Source organism: Mauremys mutica, chromosome 5 (genome assembly GCF_020497125.1).
Source record: "Mauremys mutica isolate MM-2020 ecotype Southern chromosome 5, ASM2049712v1, whole genome shotgun sequence".
Classification (NCBI taxonomy): domain Eukaryota; kingdom Metazoa; phylum Chordata; order Testudines; family Geoemydidae; genus Mauremys; species Mauremys mutica.
Window position 1 is genome coordinate 122681338 of NC_059076.1, and position 27438 is coordinate 122708775.

At 40.0% G+C, this 27438-nt stretch overlaps 1 protein-coding gene across 3 annotated transcripts in view; it reads right to left on the minus strand.

Moving 5' to 3' along the window:
• Positions 1 to 27438, minus strand: part of DOK7 (docking protein 7) — a 100413-nt gene that overhangs the window by 39312 nt on the left and 33663 nt on the right. For all 3 annotated transcript variants that reach the window (XM_045017358.1, XM_045017357.1, XM_045017359.1), the window contains 2 exons: positions 20418 to 20525; positions 17500 to 18374 (listed from right to left, as the gene is read on the minus strand). In XM_045017358.1, coding sequence (XP_044873293.1) covers positions 17500 to 18374; positions 20418 to 20525 — 983 coding nt within the window. The remainder of the gene's footprint in view (positions 1 to 17499; positions 18375 to 20417; positions 20526 to 27438) is intronic.

The window sequence follows — 27438 nt, forward strand, 5'->3', positions numbered from 1 at the left end:
CTGGGACTAATATATCTGCCTTCTAACACTCTCCTGTATCCATGTGGCCTGACCCTGTCACAATAGTTACACCTGACTGTGGCACTGGCGAGCTCTCTCTGCTCCCTACTCTTGAATGTTGCTCTCTGGCTCCATCTTCTGGGTTTCCAGCCCACATATGAGGTTTGTCAAAGTCTGCAGATTGTAGCCACAGCCTGATAGGTTTGCAAGCAGACAGGAGTTAGCAAGGGGCCATTTTGTTCCTTACATTCCAAACATCAGGGTGCCTTCAATCGCAATTAAAACAAAAACTACACAGAAATGTGTCCTTCTTTCTTCCAAATGTGGGCTTCCACTCCAGAATTACTCACTAAAGATTCTACAACAGGAAATAATCAGTCCCATCTCAATGACAAATTTAAGGTTTAATATATCATGATTCCCCGAAACTAGACAAAGAGGATCAAATCCTCAATTGGAGTAAATTGATGTAGCTGCATTTATTTCAGTTGAGCTATGCTGATTTACTCCACCAGAGGATCTGGACAGAAGTTTTAAACCAATGGAAAGAGACAATTCTTCTGCTTACTAAAATAGAACATACAGCATTTTTTCTAGCCCTGAAAGATGCTCCAATATCAGATGGTAAAGCATTTTTATACATAGAATGGCTATTCTGGAGATGTTTTAAAATATTACTTTCAATTTTTCTCGCATCTGAATCCTGGTAATTAGGCATCTGACATTAGAAATGGAGAGATGCAAATAACACTTCCAATAATATATTTTAAAACTGTCTAAACATATCCCAGATAGATGCACAAAGCTCACTGCAGGGTGTAAGAAAAAAAGTAATACTTTTAGATTGTCTCATTTGAGAAATAGTGTGTGACCTTCTAAATGTCATCTATGCGACCGTGCATCAAAGAAATTTTATGTGATATTAAAAGATTGCACTGTAAAGGGGGAAGTTACTAGTATGCATTCACCCTGATTTATGAGTGCACAGTAGTACCACCTTAGCATTGCATTAATTATTGCCACTTTCTTGGGTAATAAGGATTCATGAAAAGAGGTTTGCTTGTTGTTTAAATAATTAATAGACCATGTATTCCCATTTCCTCTTATTACTTCATAAAATAATTAAAGGAAAAGAATAACCCAGGCTGTCTATCATCTCCTTAGCCACGCAAAGAGGCAAGATTTGCTACAAATCATTTCTTGTTTAGAAGTGATCAAGCCCTTTTGACTAGAGATACATGAATAGTAAAATCAATGTAAATTGTCCAGAATACAAATTTGTAGCCCATATGTCTTGGTACAAAATTCAGAAAGATGGGGCAGTTGAAGAATCAATACATAAGACAACACTTGTAGCCCTTCACACACATGAAAATAGAAAGTTTCAAAATAAATCCAGTTATGATGACTGGGCAACATAGCAAGTTCTTTTACATTCGTCCAAATAAATTGTGATTAGTAATGATACTAAATTCTTAACAGAACATGGCAGCCATTTGAATATATAGGTCTCATCAGAGCCAATGAAAACCCTTGAATAGAAAGGCAAATAGCCATACACTGTCATTTCCAGCAGGAGTTAACATCACACTACTGCAGGAATGATAGATGATTTAAAAACAAAAAACAAAAAGCCACTCAATAGTCCCATATTTATAGGATCAGACTTTCCTATTGCATTAAAGCTGCTAATTCACACTCTTTCTGTACTGGGTGAAGCTCACCTCATGCAAAGAGCTCATAGAAGGCCTCTGTGCCATTCAAGACTAGCTCATCCTCAAAATAGGGCTGAAATGGGACCTTATGCAAACCCTCTGAACAGGGATGATTTTCATCATACTGTGTGCATCTAACAAACTGGGGGGCTGAACCTGCCCTTCATTATTTTGAATTCAATGGGAGCTGAGGTTCCACAGTACTTCATAGGCATCATTTAGCATGTCAGATCAACTCCGTTGTTTGTTCAGATTCATAAGCATGTGCCTAATGGTGCCACCTAGATTCGCGGTGAGTAGGACCTTAGTATTCAAGTAGCCAGTGAAGCAATCAGACTGTGCAGAGTGAGGTACTATTCAATGTGTGTAATGGTGGAGTAACTAAACCTCAATTTAAATAACAAATCATTTTCTATGTAGAAAACCATGACATAGTTTCAAGGCTTAAAGAAAGCCAACATAAATATAGTGCTATAGTTATAAAAAGTTGGCGATCAGTAACTTTGAAAATTCAGTAATTATCCCTGGAATTATTCATTATACTCTTGGACTGTAATGAACAGGAATGACATTTAAAAACAAAAACAAACTGATTTTTTGACCCAATAGATTTTTAACAAGGCTTTTATGTGAGCACAGTGATTGAGTAAAATTCACAGCAGGTTAGACATCATGCACAAGGACCAGTGACTCACTTAAATCCTTCACCTAGGGCTTCAGTGGGCATTTGTCCTTTCCCAGTGAAAAAGAATGAATTTCAGCTAATGGTTATAGTAGAAATTCTGAGGGAATTTCATCATAAAATAGTTTTTGTGCATGCGTAGCTATAACTTATCACAATTATTTCTACTTGTTCTAAAACATCAGTAACCTAAAAAGCAATTCAAGCAATTATAAAAAAACTAAAACAACCTATTTTCCACTGCATGCTAAGTTATTGCCTCCAATAAAACTTTACTGATGAGTGATAGGACCCTGCAAAGCTGGGAAACCCCTGAAGATAACAAACACAGCCGTTTAATTATAGCAGCACTGCTACTGGGCACTTCTACAATAACAAACATACACAGTAAAGCCAGAGGGGATCAAATGTGGAATTGCTACAAAAGCTGGTAGGGACACAGGTCTGGCATCATGCTATAATTAAAAGAACCTCTGTGTCTGGAGCGTGAACACAGCAGGAAAACTAACAATGGTTTCTGGGGTTTACAATATGCTGTGATTACAACTTTGAAATTTGCAGCTAAGGACTATATTAGTGAGGATCTGCTCCTTGTTCTTTTCCCATTTACACTGTTCTTACAAAGTGACAGATAAACTTCTGCTTTCATGAACCAGCACTAAAAATATACTTGGGCCAGGTCCTCAGACAATGGAGCTGTGCCAATTCATATCAGATGAGGATCTGACTCCTTCCTTCAAGCCCATTTCACGTAAGGAGAGAAAGTAAAAATCTTGTTATAACCTGAGTATCTTTCACCACACAAACAGAGGAACACAATGGGCCATAACAAAACACATGAGCAAGCCAAATCAGAATAAAAATGGAAGCCTTTCATGAAAAACACCTTTGTATCCATTTTCTCTCCTTTCTAACTGCTGGATGTTGCCCCTTGTTGAGGTTAGTCAACTTCTCCCAGAAAAAAACAACAGGTAAGGAATTTTCCTCCTGTCATCACTGAATATGTTAAAATAATTAACTAAAATAATGTTTGTCTTCACTATATTAATTTTGCTGTTCGTGACTTTTCTCTCATTCTTACTTTTACTTCTGTCCATTTCTCATTCACAGATCCATCACGAACGGGAAATGGCCAGAAGTAAGAAAGAATGGGGGAGAAGACATGAACAGCAAAATTAATATAGTGAAGACAAAAATTATTTTCTGCTCATTCGCAGCCCATCACTAAAGTTAGAATTTGGCACCAGCAATAAAACAATCACAAAACCTGGAGCACTTTGCAGTACTTTGATACTTACCTGGATACAGGGTCTGCCTTGCATGTTTTTTCTGCTGATGAAGAGTAGTGTTGCAAATTATTAATTACTATTATTATCAGGTTTTCTATAGCAATCATCACCCGAATACCCACACACTCTGCTACAACCCTTACTCTCACTTCAACTGGAGGAATTTTGCAAAGTGCTGCACAAAATTCAGATATGCTGTTGCTAAGCCATCTGGTGAGGATGCTTTTCTGCCCTGGTGTGTCAGATGGAATGTAATGAACAGTCCAAAATTGACTATATTCCTGTTTGCTTAACATTTTCTGGCCTCAGTTCTCTAGTACCTTGGGGCTGCTTAAGTCTGTGTGTGTCCTGACAGTGGAGGATTCCCCTCATGTAGGGGAATTTTGGGGTGGCACAGAGCTGCTAGAGTATCCAGTGCAGAGGGGATAACTGGGAAAGAGAGAACCTGGCAGGACTCTTTTATGCCCAGCTGATTCCATGCTGCTGGAACAGTACCTTGAATTCACTGGCAGCTGGCTCCTCTAATTTACATTAAGGACCAGGACCCAAATGCCCCAGGATCAAGGGAGTATAAAAAGGCTCTAAAGCCGCTTTTCTATCTGCTCTCTGGACTTGTGTGTGCACACTTCAACCATACCAGAGAATTGACGCCTCCTTTTTCAGTGCTCTTCCTGCCCCTAGTTTGTGCTACTGCTTCTCCTTTGAACGTTTCCGATCTGGAGCCAAAGAAGAGACTATTTCCTGCACCATATGCATTTGTAAGCTCAGAAAACATCCTGTCCTAAACAACAGTTCAATTGGGTGGAATTATTACTATTATTTGGATTAAAGTGGCACCTACAACATATACAGTGGAGTCGCATCTTACGCAGGGGTTAGGTTCTAAAGTCAGCGCGTAAGGCGAAAATCACATATAGTCAAAATTACCCTTAAATCCCTTAAATCGCCCATAAAGTACAGTATACATGGTTTTGTGTACAGTATACAACCCTGTACAGTAATACTATATGTATAAATGTATAATGTATACAGTAATGTACAGTATATAATAAAGAGTACATATGCAAAATATAATTTTACAGTACTGTATTTTTAATTACATAAAAGAGAGAAAGACAGATGGAAGAATGAAAGAATAAAAAAGGAAAACAGTAAACCTAACCACTCACCATTCATCCTGGATATTCTTGCTAGTCTACGACAACGATGACATTATTGGGGGGTCATCAAGGCTTGATGTCGATCCAGGAGATGATGGGCCAGGCTCATCTGCTGCTGGTTGTTTTTTCTTGAAAAACATAGTGATCGGCAACTGTCGCTGTTGTCTCTTGAGCTGCTCAAACATTTCTTAATATGGTCTCAAATCGTCCATAATACTACATGCGATTTTGAGACTTCATTCAATAGAGGGATCATATTCAGAAATTAAATCATTCAAGTGTTTCACTTCTTGGAACACTTCAGCAAATTTATGAAGATTCCAACTTGCTAGCTCTTCCTGTTTGTCATCATCATCTTTGTCTTCTGTAGACAATTTTATCAGTTCCTCTAACTCTTCATTAGTCAATGTTTCTCTAAGGCTCTCAATTAGTTCTTCAATTTCTTCCTCAAGGATGTCGACAAAGCCATCACCACCCACTTGCCTGGCCACCTGAACAATGCGTTTCACTTCATTGTCAATGGTCGGGAAACTCTTTAAATCATTCACACATTCTTTCCATAAGTTTCGCCAACATGCATTGACTGTTTCAGGCTTGATTGCATCCATTGCCTGTTTAATATAAGTGATGCAATCGGCAATATTGAAGGACTTCCAACACTCCATCACATTAAGACTGGGATCAGCATCTATAGCGCTACATATCCGTGAGAATGTAAGCCTCATGTATGTGGCTTGAAACAGCGAATCACACCTTGGTCGAGAGGTTGGAGGATGGAGGTGGTATTTGGGGGGAGAAAGACGACTTCAATGTCGTTATGCACAAACTGGAGTGCCTCAGGGTGGCCAGGAGCATTGTCTATGATCAGCAACACTTTAAAGTCAAGTCCTTTCTCTTTGAGGTACCGCTTGACCTCCAGAATGAAACACTTGTGGAACCAATCCAGAAATAATACTATCGTCACCCAACCCTTTTTATTTGATTGCCAGAACACAGGCAGGAGATTTTTGTTCCTGCCTTTTAGGGCACCGGGATTTGCAGCCCTGTAGAGCAAGCCCAGCTTTATTAAATGCCCAGCCGCATTGCCACAAAACAACACAGTCACACTGTCTTTAGCTGCTTTGAAGCCCGGGGCTTGTCTTTCTGATTTTGAAATGTAAGTGAGGTTGGGCATTTTTTTCCAGAAGAGCCCAGTCTCGTCAGCATTAAAAACTTGTTACAGAAGATAGCCCTTTTCTTCTATGATTATCTTTAATTGTTCGGGGTAGGCTTTTGCTGCCTCTTCATCGGCAGATGCATCTTCACCAGTAGTCTGCACGTTTTTGAGGTTGAAGCGGTTCCTAAAACTGTTAAGCCAACCATGGCTGGCTTTGAATTCCTTCTCATCAGAAGGCTGTCCCTCTTTGGCGGGAGGTTTGAACAGCGCGTAGAGGCTAAGAGCCTTTTCTCGCAATGTGTTGCCATCGATAGGCACACGTTTACAGTTCATGTCTTCTAACCATAAGTTTAATGCTTTTCAGTCTTCACTAAAGTCTTATCATGCACCTGGCTCCTCATCTTAGCAGTTATTGAGCACTTTATGCCACGACTTGATGAATTTCTCTCTCTCGAATCTTGATAGCACAGATGCTAGATTTGTTGCGGCCATATTTACGCGCCACATTGGAGACGGACATACCGTCTCTCAATAAGTCCAACATAGCCAGTTTTTCCTCCAGCGTTGGAACAAATCGCTGTTTCTTCGGTTGAGCACCAGATGAAGTAGTTGGCTTGCATTTAGGAGCCATGTTGTACAAAAAATACGTATCTTTAAAACACTAGAATCACACTCAGCACGGCGAGATGCTCACACTATGAGAGGCACACAGGAACTGAGACCAACTGAGGGAACAGCAGATTCACATCTCCCATCTCACGCTCACTCCGGGGCATACACTCATTGCACGCGTATAGTTGAATTCACCACAATACCAGGCCTAGTTGGAGGCCAAATTGATCCCCAGAGTGAGTTAGAGCAGCTGAAAAACTCCTTCAACTTGCACCAGCTTATGATGGTGACCAATGAGCCATGAGACTGGCCAGAGCACAGTGAGTTCCTGTCATATCCCTTTCTATCTACAACATGCTCGCATACCATGAGGGAGTGGGGTGCGGCAGGTGGGACTGGAACAGAAATCAGCTATGCTGACTTTACAACAGGAAAGAATTCCCTCAGGATAGGGGAATCCTCAACTCCTCATTTAAAGCAGCTTTCAGGTACTTTTGTGCTGCCATGGGCCGGACCCAGAAGGCCTAGCTCCTGGCCTTTGAAATAGCTCATATGCAAATTATCTCACAATAAAGAAAATCCAGCAATGAATAGATTATTGGTTTGTAAGGGGACTGGCTAACCAGTGGAAATACCCTGCTAAGGCTCCCCAGCAGATTTTTGAATAGCTATAGAAGCTCCACAAGTTTAACTGCTCTTAAGAATCTCACCATGGGCCAAACCCTGGAATCTTGACTCAGCTCTTTCTCTGGCAAAACTGCTGTTGTCTTCAGAGAGAGTTTGCCTGAGAGAGGAATGAGTGAAGGGCTAGCATTTGTATAGTACTTTACACAGTCAACGTGCTATACAAACATCATCTATTTAATCCTGCCAGTAGTTCCAGGAAGGAGGTAAATATTATCATGCCTGTATTACCAGATGGGCAAACTGAGGCATTGTTGACTTCCCTAAGGCCACAGAAGAAGAGCGTGGTAGAGCCAGGCTTAGAACTCAGGATTTCCTAAGTCTAGTCCCATCCTCAAACCACTAGGTCATTTCTCTCTCACACTTTCTGTGTTTTCTTTCTAGAATACGGAGGGAACAGCCTCCATGTTGTCCAAGTTTACCATCATAATTTGCTGCGCAAGATGTGCCTGAAAAGTGAGGATGGCTAGTTTTATGGCATTGTATTGAAGAAAGTTCATGTCCATGTATCTCTCCTAATCACACTATGCTCTGCACTGACCTCTGCAAGGAGCGAACGGCCAAGATGTTGAAATTTGTTGCTATTACTCTTGATGGGAGAAGGTAGAAGTAGCAGTGGATTGAGTCCTTACTCGCTCTGCTGTGTAGAGTCTGAAGAATCACTTGAAGCTTTTCCCAAGATGCCTTCCATACAGTTCCAGTATTCCAATGGGAACATTTGTAGCAATGTATAGAATGGTCCAAGAACCATTATTTGCAGAAAAAAAACTTTAATCATGTCAATTTTAGAGCCTGCATGGAAGATGCCTATTGAATTTCCATCCACACTAGAATGACTTACTGATGGTTTTCTGAACCTGCCCTCGTCCTATTCTGAACATATAACTTCTAGATGTATTTTCTGAGTTGATATCAACTTGCTCTTTGTAAAGTTGATGACAAAAACCGCACTTCTATAATGCATCTACTGCCCACTCTGTAGCTATGTCTGTCAATTTCTTGAGAGCTAGCTCTGAAAAGCATATAGTCCATGAAAGGGTATAGGTGTGCTCCTGGGTTATTAGACTTCCTAGATCAGCATAGTTGAAGTCATCATTGCAAACTTGTCCATATTGTCAACTGCAATTGATTATATGGAAAAGGTTTTCGGTAAAAGACTCTAGCTCCATTCAGTATTCGTTTTCTATCATCTCCAAGGCCCATCTATCCATAGTGGATTATTGCCAAGCCTCCACACATTTCATGCGTATCCTATCGTGTTGTCATTTACAGAGTCCTTTTCTGACTCATGCAGTTACTTTGGCAATTTTGGCTAATAAATAGTAATTCTTACATGTCTTCTTTTAATCACAAGATCTTAAAACACTTTGCAAATATGGCTTAAATGAGCTTCACAAGAGCCTTGTGAGGTAGATGAACATTATACCCATTTTGCAGATGGGCAAACCAAGGAAAAGAGAGGTTTTTAAATTACTTGTTTATGGCCACAGAGCAAGTCAAAGGTACATCTGGATAAGGAACTAAGGAATCCTAATCCCAGCCCTCTGCTTTAATAACTAGGACACAATGCATGCCCCTGGGTTCTGCCAGAATTTGTCATCCCCAGAACAGCCCATATTCCACAGTATATCCTTCTCATAAGAGAAGTCTCTTCTATTATCTTTTCTTTGATTGAACGGGTAAAAGGAATACTTTCTTCTGCCATGTGGTGCTGGAGTGGTGAACTTCTTTCTGCATCTTAAAAGAAGGAATGTATAGGATGCTGTTCTTTTTGGCAGATTCCATCACTACTTTGTAGTGTTCCAACTGATAATTCTTCTAGTGAGGAATGTGTTTGATTCAGAAGAAAAATGCTTTATTTTCCTTCTTCCTGTCTTAGCCATATTCCCAGTATTCTGATTGCATTCTTTACCATCAATTCAGAAGACAACCATTTTTCCTGATTCTCATTGTCAGATTCCTCCTCTGTCTCCTCAAAAACAGCTAATTTTCTCTCTCCAGAGAAGCTCTTACTCCCAGATGAGAAAGAGGAGAGTAGTCAGCTCTTGTAATTTTTGCTCTTATATATCGTATATTGTTCAGCTTCTTTTTCTTTCGTGAGTACAAGTAGTTTTTCTCATTTACTCATTCTGACTGGGTATACTGGATCCAAACTATCAGTATCTTGATCAGCTCACCGACAGACAAACGATTTGTCAAAAGTGTCTGCTTAGGCCATGGAGATAAATAATGCTGAGCTGCCCACACAGCACTCTATTTTTTTTAGGGCCTGATCCTACGAGGTGCAAAGTACCTATAGTTCTTATTTATAATAACCAGTTTGGATTAAGATCCCTACTCTGATGAAAAGTGGGATGGGGTCTTTCATGACAGATGGTCAATTTATCTAATTTACATCTCATCTGAAAGGTACAATAAACAGGCTCTAGTTGTGCCACTGGTGGTGATCAAATCTGGAACCTTCAGCACTTAATGCATGAGCCTCTACTCTCAAATTGAAGAAGTAAGCCCACTAGCTGAAAGAAGCAGCAGACACAAAAAAAAAATCTTATATACACCAGCCATTGGAGTGAAACAAAAATCCTACCCCCTTCCCCCCCCCACACACAATGTGGGTTAAAATAGCACCTCCAGTAGCATGGTTGTAGTACTGACTCAGGGAAGTGCCATCCATTTATATCACCAACATAATTTCCTACAGCATCTGTGCGTTCTTTGAATGTCTCCCATCCGAGCTGGGACCCTTTTAGTAGGGCTCCAAACCAGTGTCTCAGTCTCCCTGTGCTTTTCTAGAGAAACCTTTGGTGAACCATTAAAACTGCAGGTGCTCCACATCTCTCAAAGACTACAGGGAACCTCACCAAAACAACTAGCAACTCATGTGGAAGCTGGGCCTCATCTTGCTTGTTGGGGAATTGGGAGTTACGCATTATAGTATTCGCTGGGAAGACCTCCAAGCAGCAATAATAAGGTGCTGTAGGAAATTATGCTAATGATACAAGTAGAAGGCTCTCTTTCTCTTTGAGTCAGAAATAAACCAATAGAGCTAGGGAACCCTGTATCCCTGGAGGTACTGTCTGTGGGATGAGATATAAAAAGGTCATCATCATTTGCTAGTAAGTATCCTGTGGCACTTTTTATAAGAGAAAGGATGTGAACCCTGGGGTCGGGGCCAAATTCCAGCTCTGATTATTGCATTCTGCCCACCTATTTTATAGAACATCTCCCTAACAGCTTCATTTGGGAAAGTATTCTTCCCTTCCTGGCTTAGACAGGTGTTGTGTGCTGTTTTCAGTTGATGTAAACTGCTTCAGAAGTGGCTGTATTTGAGCGGTGAGTGAAGTGATCCTCAGATCCTCTGTTTCAGGGGGCTGTCATGAGGTAATTATTTAAGGTGCCTTGAGTTCATGCAAAGGATAATTGCTATTGTCACTGTCTCTGTAGAAGCTTTGTCGCCTAAGGCTACGAACACACTACCACTTATGTCAGTACAAGTTATGTCGCTCAGGGATCTGAATCAGCTACACCCCTGAGCAATGTAAGTTACATCGACCTAAGTGCCAGTGTGGACTGCGTTATGTCGGTGGGAGAGCTTCTCCTGCTGACATAGCTACCGTTGCTTGCAGGGCCTGGAATAGGTAAATTGACAGAAGAGCTCTCTCCCATCAGCTTAGAGCATCTGCACTAGGAGCACTACAGTGGTGCAGCTGCAAGCTCTGTCATGTAGCCATAAAAATAAACTGATGCAGGTGAAATGCCATGTTGTGATACCCTTGCTCAACTTCCACCATGAGTAGCCACATTTAAGGCAATGGGATGCAAAGTACTACTCAGTGTAAGTAAAGGTATCACAGTCTGGCCCTAACTAAGAGAACCAAATGAGATGTAATTGAAGAGAATACTATTAATAGAAATTGATAGAAATAGAAAGCCTGAAAACTGTTCTGATTTACGCCAAATGCCAATGGCATCAAAGACCATTCTCATAGTGAGAGTCAGTCAAATGTAATGGATCCCCAGACATACCTCTTCTTTGCGCAATTAAATATTATTTATTGTTAGGCTGTTATTTATTTGTATCTGACTGTGACAGTGTCTCCTTTTATAACAGTGTTACAACATGTTGGACAATAATCAGCGGGTTGATTTTTTTATTTAGAACTTTTGGATTTGTCTGTATTATCAGGTATTTTAAAGCATTTGGGCTTGAAGGCTTCTTCACTGCACCTCTGTGAAAGAAATGATATCTAGTCAAGTTTGGCCAATGCATTAAAGTGTTCCTAATAGAAAAAGAAACTACATAAGACAAAACCCAGTTTATTATGGGCCTTGTTCGCTCCCATTGAAGTCAATGACAAATCTGTCATTGATTTCAGTGGTGCAGCATCAGCACCTATTTATCAATGAAAAATGAGCGCAGATAAGTGAGAATACTCAGGAACTGCCTACAGCTCGGATCAAGGAAGAAGAACTGTTAGTGAGAAGAGGAAGGTGCAGAGCTTTAAAAATTGAACAGCCTTTCCTGGCAATTTAGAACTGCCCTGGAGTTTTAAAGGTAAAAAAAGTATAATATTTTTGTTGAGGTTCAATGGATATGTTCAAAGATGGAAAAAAGGATTATAAAAAGTGTTGTCTAACGGTTAGACCCGGGAACTGGGAGACAGAGCAGCTTTGCTGCTGTCTCGCTGATCTGATCTAGTCATGTCCTCTCTGTGTCTGTTTCAGTATCTTTAAAATGGGTTAATTAATTTTCTAAAGCACTTAAAATCGTCAAATGAAAAAAAAAGTATAGAAATGCAAAACATCCATAGCAGGTGATTATCATATAGAAATAACTCTCAGAATTTTTAAGCCTCAGAACACGCTAACTTACATGCAAGGGACAGCAAGACTTTTTTTTAATAGAGATTTTCTAGTAGAGGCTGATTGAAAAGCAAAACAATCTTTTTAGAACAAAATTTACATATTGTCATTTAGAAGAAAATATGTATATGTGCTGATAAGACTTAAAAGTATCATATTTGTTATGTGAGCTGAGTTACACAAACCTCTGAACCAACAGGATTTAAATATTGATAAGTGTCTTTGCCAATGATATGTCATCCTATGTTGTCCTTTATATCTGGAAATCAGAAATGAGCAGAGACATTATAAGGCAAAAATGAGTAGTTTTGTCTTATGTGAGATGGGAGTGTGATGACACTAATACACAAATGGATGTGTATACTGATACTGTACATTATAAACAGGCTTGGAAGGATTATATTGATCAGCAAACACCGATTTCACCGTAAACACACAAAATGATTAAAAATATTTCCATTGATAATAATCAAAATTTACAGATAGGCAAAGTAAGAAAAATGTTGCTTGAGAACTTATTCGAGTTTGATTTAAGGATATTTACTGTATATATTTTGACATGTGATGTTGACAATTTGTGTTTTGAAGGTTATAAAGGTTTAACTTTCTCAGTCTACTGGTCATTAAATAATTATCTGATCCCCCCATTATTTCCCACAACTCTGAAAATTTACATAAATATTGAAAAAACGCTTAAAATTTTACACAACTATGAAAATAAAAATGCTTTAAAATATTCAATATTATTTTAAAATCTAAATTATTTTTAAAAAATCTAGTTTTGCCAGCCCAATTATAACGCACCTCTATGATTTCTTTAGCATCTTTTTTATTATTATTATTAATGAAAACTTCAGTGTTAAAACAAAAAAACTGAAAAACTTCCCTTTACAGACGTGACAATGAAATTGTCTGTGGCCATCCCATTGCACAAGGTTACATCCTACAGATGTTCTTCTTTCAGACCCATTTTATATGAGTTTATCCCCAATGACATAGTATTCAGGAGGCCTAGGTTCAAGCCTCTCCTCTATCACAAGCTTCCTGTGTGACACTGGGCAAGTTATTTAGGGCTAGATCCACCAAGGGACTTGGGCATTGCAATATCAAACGTTTAGGTGCCTGATGCTCAGTGAAATCCTCAGCTAGGCACTCAGGTTCCCTTTACAGTCCACGGACAGAGTCAGATTCCTCAGAATGAGATTCACAACAGCCAGCAAGCTGAGCAAGGTAGCAACCTAAGCTAGCCAGTAGGAAATGCCAAGGAGAGGAGTGGGTAGGCACTTAAGTCCAGGCCTGAAGGAGGTGTCTCACTCTGCTCAGTCACAGCCTGTGAACCCACCCCTGGAGTTAAGGGTCTAAGTCAGGCCAGTTCTTTCTCACAAAAAATCAGAGATACCCACCCACTGTTATAACCAATAGCCCACCAGATAGGGGCACGCACCTGGAGGTAGAAGATGTGCTTTCAAATTCCTGCTCTGCCTGATTTGAACCAGTGACTTAAAACTGGGTCTCCTATATCCCAGGTGAGTACCCCAACCACCAGGCTAGAAAGTCAGACTCTCCCTTTTGCACTCTGGCCCAATGAATATTTAACTATTTACAAAGTTCGAACAGGAAAGATTCAGAGTGCCCCACCCCAGAATACCCCAAAGCCTGGGACTTGGGTATTGCAACATCGACGTGCCATTTGTGAATCTAGCCCTTTGTGCCCCAGCTTCCCACCTGTAAAACAGGATAACACTGATTTCCCCGCCTCACAGGGGTGTTGTGGAGAAGGTTGTGAGGCATTCAGATACTATGGTAATGGTAGCTATACAAGTACCTTAGATGGATGAATTCAGCAGAGTCATTCCTGATTTGTACCATTGTAAGTGAATTGGGGCCCTCATCTCCACAGAGGTAGTGATATTTCCAGATGATCAAGCAATCAAACTGGCTGAATATATGCTGGTGTTTCATAACAGACCCACAGAAAAACAATTATTTTTATGCTGACTGCGTCACACCAAGTTAACTAGCAAAACCTTAGTCTAATCCTATACTCTTTACATGCAAAAAAAACTCCCATTGAAATCAATGAGAGTTTGGGGTAAGCCAGGAATATAGGATCAGGGCCAGCATTTCCACAGGTAGACACATTTCTTGCTACCCTCACTGATGTTGGTACACCACAAGGAAGTCAATAAAAACAGCCATATGCATTTCATATCCATTCAAAATGCAAGAGGATGACAGTTGGGGCAGGGAAAACAGTATCTGCCAGATGGAAAAGGACAAAATCAGTTGGAAAAGACAGTTTATTTCCAGGCTTCTATGAAATTTTACAAACAATGGAGGAGTTTAAAAAACCAACACCACCACCCTATAAAAATCTTGATATTATCTCCTAAACTATGGCATCAAATGAAGTTACAGAAAAAAAAATATGTACAGTGAAGTGCTATTCCCCATTCTAATAGTGACTAGATAGTCGGAAATGGAATGAACACGGTCCAGAAATAAATCTACAAACCTTAATAAAAACAATCCAAGATTCTGAGCATAAATATGCCCTATGTATATACTATACAAGGATCTCAGCTAAAATATTTATCTGCATAACTGAAAATACCTATATGAAAATACAATGGTAAAGGCACACTCAATTCAGTTTATAACGAAGGGAATCTTGTGCATACTGGGCCAACGTACCACAGAATACAAAAGCACATTTACTTCCCAATCTTAAACCTCAGCTGCTAATATATTTCTAGTTCCTTTATGTACAATAGATTTTCTCAGTGGTTATATTCTTCACCTTGAGTGAAACAGGAAAGCGTTACTGCCATATTTTCTGTCTGAGTCTGGAAGATCCCCAGTTTACACGCCAAATCTTGATGTCCTGCATTCTGGTCATCATCCTTCCGATCACTAGTGGAGTGGATGACCTTTTTCAATGCTGCTCCTTAACTAGCTACTGGAGTCACTCTTGAACAGAAAAGGCAAATATTACCTTCCACATCCAGCATTCTCCATCCTCTACCCCAGACCCATTTCAGTCCCTTGATACACACCTCTCCTCCACAGGTGTCTACACCTCTGCACCACAACCCCAAATCCTGCCTCCCTCAGTGGTTCTGTTGCCAGAGGACATTGCACACCTGTACTTGCTTCAGTCTTGACATTTTTACTCCCTTCTTTCTTGGTGAAATTACCACTGAAATAAACTTTTGCCTGAGTAAGGACTATAAGATTTGCAAAGTTCACTAACAAGGATGAACATGAAAAACTGCTGCTGTACTTCAATATTGTTATGGACTGTACTGTTCTCTCCATCTCATTTACTTAGACTACATATCAGGAATTTAAAAACATCAACATAATTTAATTAACAGTTTATCTGAAATTGCAAAAGCACGCAAAACATTGGCCCAATAAAGATTTTCTGAACATCTTCAAATAGATGTGGATAACTGATGTCAAGTAATCCATGATTCAATTCAGCTTGCTCCTAGTGGTATCCCAAATGTATCCTATTCACAGCATGTAGAATAGGAATTATTTTATTACAGAATAGGGATTGGTGCCTTCATCATATTACGTGTAAAGAAGACACGGACAGGGACCATTAGTCATTTCTAAAATAATTGATCTTGCTATAATGGTTTGATTACTTTTAACAAAAACACAATTGTTATTTGTATAATTCAATAAGGCATATTTTCAGAGTTCTTTAAAATGGGCAGGGAAGACAAGCAAAAGTATTTATCCTGCACTAAAATGAGTTCAAGCGGGAGCAGCCTCTCTCAGGTCACTGTTTATTTTCTAGATTACTGTCCATTCTGCATAAGACCTTTTTCAACATTTCCCTACAGTTATAATGGCTGAAAGTACAGTGGCACCACAGTTTTCCTCCTATATGGTGTCTGGTCTAATGCATTTAAAATCAATAGTCCAATCAGGGAGCGGACTGGAAAAGGGGGAAGGAGTGACTTCAGTCCTTTACAGTTTTGAAGATATACAGTGCCAATACCATCCTCTAGTACCCAGAGACTTAAAAACCGACTGCACTACAAGCACATGAAGCGCTGCAGGACAAGAAAAGGCCAATAGCCCAACAAGCTCATTAATGTCTTCTGAATTTGAAAACCTATTCTCTCCAGTGAGTTATGTAACTCCCACATACTCATTTAAAATTATACACTTAAATTACCTTATTTAACAACTGTTTCTCTAAGTGAGATAATTTTGCCTGAATTCCCAGTTTATACATCATTTCCTAATTTTTTACATTCCCTCTCTCTCTTTCCCAGGTTTTCTATGCCTCACCAACACGAACACAGCTTTATCTTGTTCCAGTTTAGCAACCGCAATAAAAACACCACAAAAAGTCTTCTCAAAATCCAGTAAAAAGAAATATTTTCTTCACAAATGCATTAATAGTGTGTGGAACTCATTGCCACAAGATATTATTGAGGCCAAGAATTTAATAGGATTCAAAAAGGGATTAAACATTTATATGGATAACAAGAATATCCAGAATCATAATAGTAAATATTTTAAAATAAACAAAAGTGTAGGAAAGTATGCAAACCCTCATGCTTCAGTTCTTAAGTCAGCCTCTAACTCCTGATGGCTAGGAAGAACTTTCCCTGAGGGTTGGCTCTCCCATAACCAGCTACTGCAGGATTTCTTGCACCTTCTCTGAAGCATCTGACACTGGCCACTCTCAGTGACATGATACAGGACTCGATGGACCACTAGTCTGTTCCAGTATAGTAGCTCTTATGTTCTCCTTCACCAGAAGCTTCACCATTTTCTGAAGTTCAGTCAGAAGCTCCACCATTCTGGCTTCCCCATGCACATGAGGTGCTCACATACTACAGTCAAACTATCTATCTAACTATCTATCTGTCAAAATAAATATGCATCTTTAAAAAATGGCTATCCTAGAGTATCATCCAACCTTTTCAGCCTCCCTTCACTCTACTCAAGAAATACCAACAGCAAGACATCCTCATTTGTACTAAATTAATTATCACAGGACAAATTCAACCCTCCGATGTGCCTGTGACGTTTCTACTGAAGTCAATGCGAGTCTGGTCCATTGAAAGATAATGCTTGATAGGCTACATGTTTCAATGTTTTCCTGTTCCAGACATGGTTTTTAAGGAGGGGAGAGGTTGCCATCTATTAAACTTTTCAACATACCCACAAAACAGCACAAATTTCATTATCCTAAAAAGAAATAGGCAGCAATTCACAATTATTCTTACATCCTTAAGTCATTTAAATTAATGGTGTTAAATAAGGTACTTAAGTCTTTGTTAGCATCTGCTCAGTATTAGGTATTTACCTTTAGTCCACCACAGATTGGACAAGCTGAAAAGAGAGCTCTTGTCATCCCAGGGTGGGGGCTATATATTTCACAGGGGTCAGCTGGGACTCCACTAGGTGGTGCCAACTCACTACTTTTGGAGTCTAACACCTGTCCTTGTGGTTTTACATCTGACCACCTTGAAACAAAATCCACATATGTCTCATCACTTGAGTCTTTGGTGCCTTCTGGGAGTAAGGATGCATGCCTCCCCCTGTCTTGGCTCTGCTCAGGTGCCATCCGTGTTTCCGAGTGTGGTACCAGCACCTTAGGGTCACTAAAGCCTTGAGGTGCTGGGTCCTGGTCCTTTGGTTGGGTGGAATCCGCACTCTTGTGTTGTACATCTATAGCAGCTGCCTGTAATAAACTCCTGGGTGTGTCATAAATATGTCTGACAGGACTAGGAACCTGATATTCTGACCCCAAGCTCCTCTGCGGTTCACTATGCAGGCAAGTACATAAATTCTGATCTGAAGGAAGGTTCAATGGCAGGCTAAGCAATGACCCAAACTCATCACCGTGGCAAATATCCAGACTCCCAGCATAGGAAGAGAAACTTCCAGAGTAAGAAGAGTGACTACCAGTAGCTATCCCACTGTCAGAAGAACTCTGACGACCTATTTCCTGTAGCTGTCTAGACCGAAGAGGCTTAGGAGGTGGTTTGGTGGTGCCATGTGCCCCTTCTGCAAGTGCTTTTTCTTCCCCAAAATGAATGCCCTTTGCAGCTGCCAGTCCATGACTCTCTTGAGAAGTGCTGGCTGAAGACTGTTCAGGCCAAATTGTTAACCTACTCCCAACACTAGCGTCCGAATGGCTGGTATCTGAAGATGAACTTGACAGGCTTCTATCATCTCCTGGAATAAAAGAAACTAGATCAACCTATGTTCAAAATATAATTAAACTAAAAGCAAAGAAAGGATAAATAAGCAGAAAGGACCGTGGAATTATATTTGTCTTAGGGGAGGGCTGTTTCTGCTATATTAACAGAATGCACATTACAATCTGTACCCCTGGAAAAAATATTAAAAAACAACTTGGTACCCTTAGTGTAAATTTACTGTATCTCTGAAAATATATCACATTCTATGCTAAAATTGAAGATTATGTGCCTGAATCTCCTCTCTGCTGTAGATCAGGAATAGCTGAACTGAAGCCAATGACATAACACTGGGGTAAAATATATGTCAGCATATATTCTACTCCAGTGTTATTTCATTGGCTTCTGTTCAGCTATTCCTAATCTACACCAGAGAGGAGAAGCAGGCCAAATTACCTCAAAATATCTGAGGATGTTCCAAAATATAAACTTTTAATTCTAAATTGCCACAAGCTGTATATTAGATTTCAACATTTGTATTTGATTTGAAGCTGTTGAATGAGTTTCTGTTTCATAGAAATCCCTGAAAAGGCTGGCTTGATGCTTTTTAATCTCTTACCAATGAATTTTAATTGAACAATTGCAAAGTCAACTTTTAAAAAGGCATCAGACATAAAAAACAATTGTTCAGCTCAAGATTATCTTTTAGCTGTTAGACCCGAAACTAAATTCTACAACGTTCCAAAGACAAACTTAACTGTACATCACATGAGCGGATGAAAATGTAACTGATATGGCAATGATGATAGTTTTGTATCCATTATATATACACATATCCCATGGTACATTTATGCATGGATTGAAAAATGATTTTTCCCCACTAGTAGCTGTAGCAAGAGTATTTGCACAGAGGGTCATATATACCTGAAGCACTCACTAGAAGTGGAAAACTAAGAAAGGGCTATGAATTGTCATGGTAAGGACAGACAGGCATTTTCATCCCAATTAAAGGTATTGGTATAGAAAGTGATTCTGTGCCTTCTTACGTAAGAATGGAACTTAATGGGTAGACAATGCATCATTTTGTTAGTATTAATTTTAGACTTAGTGGAACACATTTTCGGCTGGTGTAAATAGGTATACCTCTGCTGAAGTCAATGGTGCTGTGTGTATTTGCATCACTCAATGATCTGGGCATGAGTCAAATTCTATTCTCAGTTACAATGGTAACTTCATTGGACTCTGTGGTGTCACTCTGGATTTGCACGGATGCAAAGGAAATCAAAAGATAGCCCCCTAAATCTAACCTTTTTCCCCCCGCTACGTTCATTCACTCTTGACAGTTGTTTTTCATGTGCCTTGGCTCCAGATGGGAAGATCTAGCTTTATTATCAGAAGATATATAATAAGTAAAAATCAGAACAATAAATCCAGAGTATCGTACAAGAAATACACCCGGAATGAGTGAATCTATTTACAAAGGAGATTTTTACTGAGCATAAATAAAGTTATAATGGTTATTGGCTTTTAAAAATATTTGAAAGTAAATGTATATTTAGAAGCACCAAATTATGCACTAAGCACCAAATTATGCTTCCACGTGGAAAATGTCTTTTAGATCGACATGCATACACGCTGCCAAAGACAGAGAAAGGAAGGGTTTAATGTCAAAGGGTTCTGTTCCTCACCTTGCCACAGACTTGCTGTGTGACTTATGCAAGTCACTTCATGCCACAGGCCTTAATTCAGCAAGGTATTTAATCACGTATGGGACTTCAATGGGACTGCTCACTTCAATGGGACTACTCACATGCTTAAAGCTATGCACATGCTTAAGTACCTGGGGCTCTGGAGCCTGATCCAAAACCCACTGAAGACAACAGAATAGTCCCACTGACTTCAGTGGGCTTTGGATCATGCCCTTACAGCAGTGGGACCTAAGAGAGTGACTTTGTCCAATACATTTGGAAGGCTCAATATTTTAAAATGCTGAGGTTTTCTTATTTCGGAAGCCTCAAGAAAAAGACCCCTGAAATAAAATCCAGACTTGTATCATAGCTTGATCATAGGCATTTCTTACCTCCACTGCCCTGGCGACTTGAATGGGATAGTAGGCTCAGGCGCTTTTCTAACTGCAAAGCTTCATGGGCCACTCTCTCCTCCATGTAGGCTGGGTTTGCACTTGGGTCTTTAAGAAAGGAACAAATGGGTAAGTTTCTGAAAAAGGCAGTGAAAGTACTGAGAGAAAAACAACAAATGTTATACTGCATCTTCTACTGTAGGGCTTTAGCAAGCCTTGTCATGTGTTTGCATAGTCTGCCTTCCTAAGTAACATCTCATTGGCAAACTTTTTATCTTGTTATTTCCCCTCTCCAAAAGGTGATAGGATAGGGGACAAGCGACCAATAGGCCTGACCTGGAGAGGTGCTGAGCAATCAGCGGGCGTTCTGTGTGCCCAGCACCTTTCAGGATCAAACCTAAAGTCAGCTAAAGTAGTAACTATGGGACTGATCCTGAAAGGTACTGCACTGGAATCAAGGGCAGCTGAGTGTCCAGATGAGACCCTAGATCTGGGGGATTAAGACAAGAGTATGTGACCTTTAAAATTAAGGGTGAAATCCTGGCCTCACTGAAGTCAATGGGAGTTTTGCCATTAACTTCAGTGGGGGCTGGGTTTTCACTCTGAGAGTTTCTGGTGTGGATTTATAAACTAATTCAAAGATGGTAATATTTTTGCTACCATACAAGTTAGAATCATAGAAATAAGAGGCTGGAAGGGACTTCAAGAGGTCATCCCGGCCAGCTATTTAAAAGGATACCCAGCGTACGTGGGTTGTTGTTTTTTTTTAAAAACCTTGTAAAAATTAGACATAGAAAAGGTCAATTAGACCTTACCTGTACAGGACTATTGCTTATAGGACATTTTCTACTGGTTTAGCCAGTCTAGCTCAATGAAAAATCACAATGAAAGAGGATCCCACTATCTCCAGGGGGGAGAAGGCATCGAACACTTCACAAACTTGAGCGTACACTTCCTCAGAAAACATGCCATTCTTCTCTGTATCGCTTCATTTTCCAGCCACGCAGATGTTGGCAGCAATCATTATTATATTCTTGAGACTAATTTGACAAGATTACTGTAAACATCTTAAAAATGTATGGCATGTTTAACAGCTGCAGTGTATATGGTCTGCTAACTCATTCTCATTGAAGTTTCAGTTGGCCTCATAATTACAGAGGAAAGGAAGCAAATGTGAGATACTATAGAGATTAGTTTTGGCACAGCTGCAGTTACCACATTCCTGCTCACACTGATAGTCACAGCATCTGTAACAAACATATATGGAATCATTTAACAAGAGAGGAAAGATAAAGAGAGAAATAAATTGCTGTTGATGGGCTGGTTGAGATGAAGAAGAACTTCTAACTGTGGAAACCAAGATTTCCATGTTCTTACATTGTGTTTCTCCATTCTCAGAGACTTGGGCTTGGTTCACTCCTACGGTGCAGATGCATCAATGGAGACATTCACCACCACGGGCCAGCTATTGCTGGCCACCCTCGGAGACAGTAGGCTTAGCGATTCAGCCAAGGTTGTATAGGACCCACCCAGCCAAGGACATCCAGGAGATCATAGAGTCAGAGGACTGGAAGGGATCTCGAGAGATCGTCTAGGCCAGTCCCCTGCATTCATGGCAGGATCAAGTATTATCTTCTAGACCATCCCTGACAGGTGTTTGTTTAACCTGTTCTTAAAAATCTCCAGTGATGGAGATACCACAACATCCCTGGAAAATTTATTCCAGTGCTTAACCACCATGACAGGAATTTTTTCCTAATGTCTAACCTAAACCACCCTTGTTGCAATTTAAGTCCATTGCTTCTTGGCCTATCCTCAGAGGTTAAGAAGAACAATTTTTATCCCCGCTCCTTGTAACCACCTTTTATGTACTTGAATGAGCTCAATCAAAATATCTCACAGATCCCTTGCCCTGACCCTCACCACTGACTTTCTGGGCTGCATCAGCTGGCTCTAAGCCCTTTAGTGGAGATGAGGTTACAGGCATGGTGCACTCTTTAGCTTTCCTCCCCATCTAGGTGGGCTTTTCATTGCTGCAGATCTGTAGCCTGGTTTCCACTGACAGAATGAATCAGGTATACTGTGTATTAAATATAGATACTTATAGTGAACATTAAAGCTGTTCTGCAAGGGGCAGGGCTTAAAGTGTTCTCAAAGAAATGTTGGGTCTGTCAATGACCATGACTGGAACAAAGTCAGTGTCACTCCCACTTCACAACCCCAGGCCATCCTGAGGCACATTGACTTTATAATCCTCTTTGCTAGTAACATGTCTCAGATGTATCTCCAAAGACTTTTTTTTTTTGGAGGCTGGGTCTGTGACCCCACCCTCATACCCCTGCAACCCAACCCATTTTAAGCATTGATTAGGACCAAATCCTGAAAATCCTTACTTAAGCAAAACTCCAGTTGTGTACAGTGGGAATCTTTCCAGTGTAAATTGCAAGATTTTGCCATTAGTCCTCATGGCGCAACTCAGACACACCTAAACAAGGAGTTGGCGCCTTGTATACCAGGTTGCAAATTGCTGCTTGTATCTGTCCATGACCTGAGGGTGCAGAGCTGTTAGCTGTAACGCCCCTCCATTTTGGCTGTAGTTTCTTCTGCAGTCTCTATTCAAGTGCTCTCACATCCAAAAGGGGATCTAGTTCAGCAGAGATAAGTTTTACAAAGCACTTCAAGTGCAAGGCTGGTATAGTGAGTGAGTGAACAAAACCAGACTGAATCTATATGAAAGAGGTGATTAAGATAGGCTAGGAGGAAACGTGGGTTAAAGTGTATTAGCTTCTGATCTCCGGAGAATTGTTTTTCTTTTTAAAATACGGGTTTAGGTCACAAGTAAAAACGGGTTGGTGGTGTCATCCTACATCCCATTTGTGCACAATACAAAACCACTAAACAATGTGTAATAACTTGCCATGACGGGCAGTCTCTGCTCCAGAGAATCCCAGGACAGCGATAGCATGACCGGTATGGACATAGCTGTCTGAGGAAGTTTTTACAACAACATCTTCCCACACAACATCTTATTAGATGTTCCAGCCAGAGCTCTAGCCCAAGAATTATTTCATGAACACTAGCGCTCTCCCTTGCTCTCCCCCCACCCACCCCCAGGTTTTTCATACACCTGAGTCCACAGTATCAAAGCACTTAGATTCATGCAAACCTTCAAATTAAAAAATAGACTTCATCATTTCCAAACAGAAATGGATCCCCTTGTGTGAAGAAAGCCACGCATCAGCTGCTGAAATCTTTCCCTGGCCCTACTTTCCTGGTCAATTAGCAGGGGGTTATGTGAAGGTTGAATTGACCGAGATACCTATGATGGAGGGATTTTATTTTTACCATGAGCGTTGGTGGGTATTCATTAGAACCAGCTGAGCAGTCCACTGTGGGATATTTTGAATACTTTCATACTGTGACATTTTATTCCCAAGAGCATGGGATGAGCACTATGTAGAATCATAGAAATGTAGGATTGCCAGGGACCTCGAGAGGTCATCTAATCCAGCTCCCTGCACTGAGGCGGGACCAAATAAACCTAGACCATCCTTGAGAGGTGTTTGTCCAACCTGGTCTTAAAAACCTCCAATGATGGGGATTTCACAAACTCCCATACTCTCCACTCCATTATCCAAGTTGTTAATGAAAATATTGAGGAGTACTGGACCCAGGACTGACTCCTGCTGGACGCCACCAGATATGAGAACCATTGATAACTACTCTTTGAGTATGGCCTTTCAAACAGATGTGCACCCACTTTATAGTAATTTTATTTAGACCACATTTCCCTAGTTTGCTTAGGAGACTGTCATGAGGCACTGTGTCAAAAGCCTTAGAAAAATCAGTTATTTTAAAATTAGTCATTTATTTTGATCCATAAAACGTGAATCGGTAACTTTTTGAGATGCCCTTGCATTACAGGTGCCATAAAAATGTATTACTGTGTTATGTTACATTGTTTTACAAAAATCAGTCAAGGATGGAGCAGCAGCCTTAATCTCTGCACTTCCTTCCTTTGCATGTGTAAGTCAGATCCTTGCTGTTACAAGTCCAGGGTGATCCTTACACCTGCTCCAGCCCCTTTACACCATGTAAAAAGGGAGAGAGCAGTGTAAATGGACCCTAAAAAGCTCCATGTCTGATTGAAGGAGGATTCCCTCAGCACAGGCACTGTGGAAGATAGTCATAAAGCTAACATCATCACTCATGAACCCTGACACAGTAAGTGTACCAAGGGCATGCTGAAATGGGGCCGTAACACTGCAGACATTCCAGTTATAGGGCAGCCTGGGGATGCTGCTGCAATTTAAAATGCTGCAGAATCAGGCTCTTTGACTGTAACATCTTCATAGCTGGGGTTGTGTCTTTAAAGCGTGCATGTTGCCCCATCAACAAATACGGTATGTAATAATAATTAATAATAAATGTGAACTATACATCTTCTCCTTCTAAACTTTATTTTGGATTTATGGATAATGGGTTAATTATTATAGATATATTTATGTTTGTTTGGATGATCCATTCCAAAGCATTGCAGTGGTTATTCAAATGTAGAACAAGTTTCATATATACCAAAAAAGAAAGTATGGATCAGGAAAATACTTTTGTATCAAAAGTTCATTAAGTTTTCTACACAACTGAACTATACTTTTCAAAACTGAACACCTAAACTGCACATGCAAATCCTGCATTTGAGCAAACAAGGATGCACCAAAACATATAATGGCCATGTTTGCGTAACTATTTGTCCAGTTATGTATGCAATTAATGCCACCACCTTTGGAAATTGGATTTTTTTAAATTAGACAAATTATTACTACTGTGAAAAAAAGATAATATGCTAGTTTTCCAGTTAGTATTTTCCCCTGTGCCCCTACAGTTTTTTCAGGTTAATATTTAATAATGACAGCACCATTTAGCAAACATGCTCTGTGAACTTTCTGCTCATAAAAGGCTACCATAGGTGGACATCACCATGTCTATCCACAGTCATACTGGAAGGAAGCTTGGGGAAGCTGACTTGTTGCTTCCCCATTCTATACCTATTCTTTGAATAGTGAAAAATTCAATCTCTGACTCTTTTCACTGCACTAAATTCTCTCTCTTTTCGCAAAAACGCCTTTTGTTCCATTAAGCAAACGTTAACAGACCCTTTTCCTTCTTAAGCTGTCAATGAGGCATGTCTCTAAGTTCCAAGCAGAGGGGTGGTCAAGGGCAAAAATCCAAAATCCATCAGTAAATTGTGGTGAGAAATCTGGTTCATACTTAAACTTCTAGACCACCCAAATTATGTAATTCAGAAGATTTCATAAATAAAGCCCCTAGGAAGAATGTATTAATATCCAACATGACTTTGCATTAATTAATGTAAATGTAAATAATAGTAATAACTTGAAGATTTATAACCTGAATAGTATAACCCACTACAAGGAAGTTTAGATCTAGTTAGCTAAAGTGCAGGGATGATTTATCTATTTAACATATTCCTTTCAACATACTTGCCAGATACAGTATGCAGCTGCTGGCAACCTGACCTTTTCAAGTAATACAGTACATTCTGTGTAACAGAATACTTGATAAGGAAAACTAGTCTGCACAGGAATCTCCAGCACTATACACAAGTTAGGATAGGTTGTGTCATTTTACCATACATGTCTTAAACTTCTGAATGACACCTGATAAACACAAGTCTGAAATGCAGTTGCATGCAAAGATACGCCTCTTATAGTAATACAAGCTAGGCAGGTCACCTTTTTTTAATTTGCTTTCCATATGTCCACATACAGTCTTCTGTATATTGTTCTGCCATTCACTACTGATTACAGCCATGTAAATTTTCCAATCAACTATGACAATATTACATGTATCTGTGAAGCATTCAAAATTCTTAGGTGGGAAAATAAACTTTAAAACCATATATTGACTGTAGCTGAAGATGAGGCCTTAGAAAAAAATCTATAAATGGATTTCTTGGAACATTAGATGGATATATTAGCTGAAGTGTTGATGTGGGAGGTGAAGATATAAGAATGGTAGATCACAATTTGATTTCTGTACAGGAATAACGACAGTGGAAAGCAATGAAAAAGACAGGAAAAATGGCCTACAGATGCTTAGGCATCCAGGGTGATTGATACAGTATGAATCCTGATACAACCGATAGTTAGAGAACAGAGGGAAGTACACATACGTATCTATATCCACAGAGGGTTTTTTTATACCAAAGTACAATTACACCCAAGTTTTGGAAGGTAACAGGCCACTAAAAATATCAAAACAGTGCCATGCTGAAAAAAGTTGATCCCCTTTATGGATCCCTAACTAGCGCAATCCAGTGTAGCTCTATTGACTTCAATGGGACTAAATGGTTAGGGGGCTGGAGCACATGACTTATGAGGAGAGGCTGAGGGAACTGGGATTGTTTAGTCTGCAGAAGAGAAGAATAAGGGGGGATTTGATAGCTGCTTTCAACTACCTGAAGGGGGGGGTTCCAAAGAGGATGGATCTAGACTGTTCTCAGTGGTACCAGATGACAGAACAAGGAGTAACGGTCTCAAGTTGCAGTGGGGGAGATTTAGGTTGGATATTAGGAAAAACGTTTTCACTAGGAGGGTGGTGAAGCACTGGAATGGGTTACCTAGGGAGGTGGTGGAATTTTCTTCCTTAGAGGTTTTTTAGGTCAGGCTTGACAAAGCCCTGGCTGGGATGCTTTAGTTGGGGATTGGTCCTGCTTTGAGCAGGGGGTTGGACTAGATGACCTCCTGAGGTCCCTTCCAACCCTGATATTCTATGATTCTATGCTATTTACACCATGTGAGGGTCTGGCCCTTTTAATTAAAGGGGGAGTTTGGCAGCAGGATGAGCTGCAGTGACAGTATCTGAATCGATTAGTCAACAAAGTGACAATTTTCTATAATCACATTCAATCTTCTTTGTAATAAAAAAAAAAAAGAAACGAAAGAAAAAATTGAGAGCATTTCTGCCCCACCCCTCCGTTCTGACACGTTTCAAGCACCTC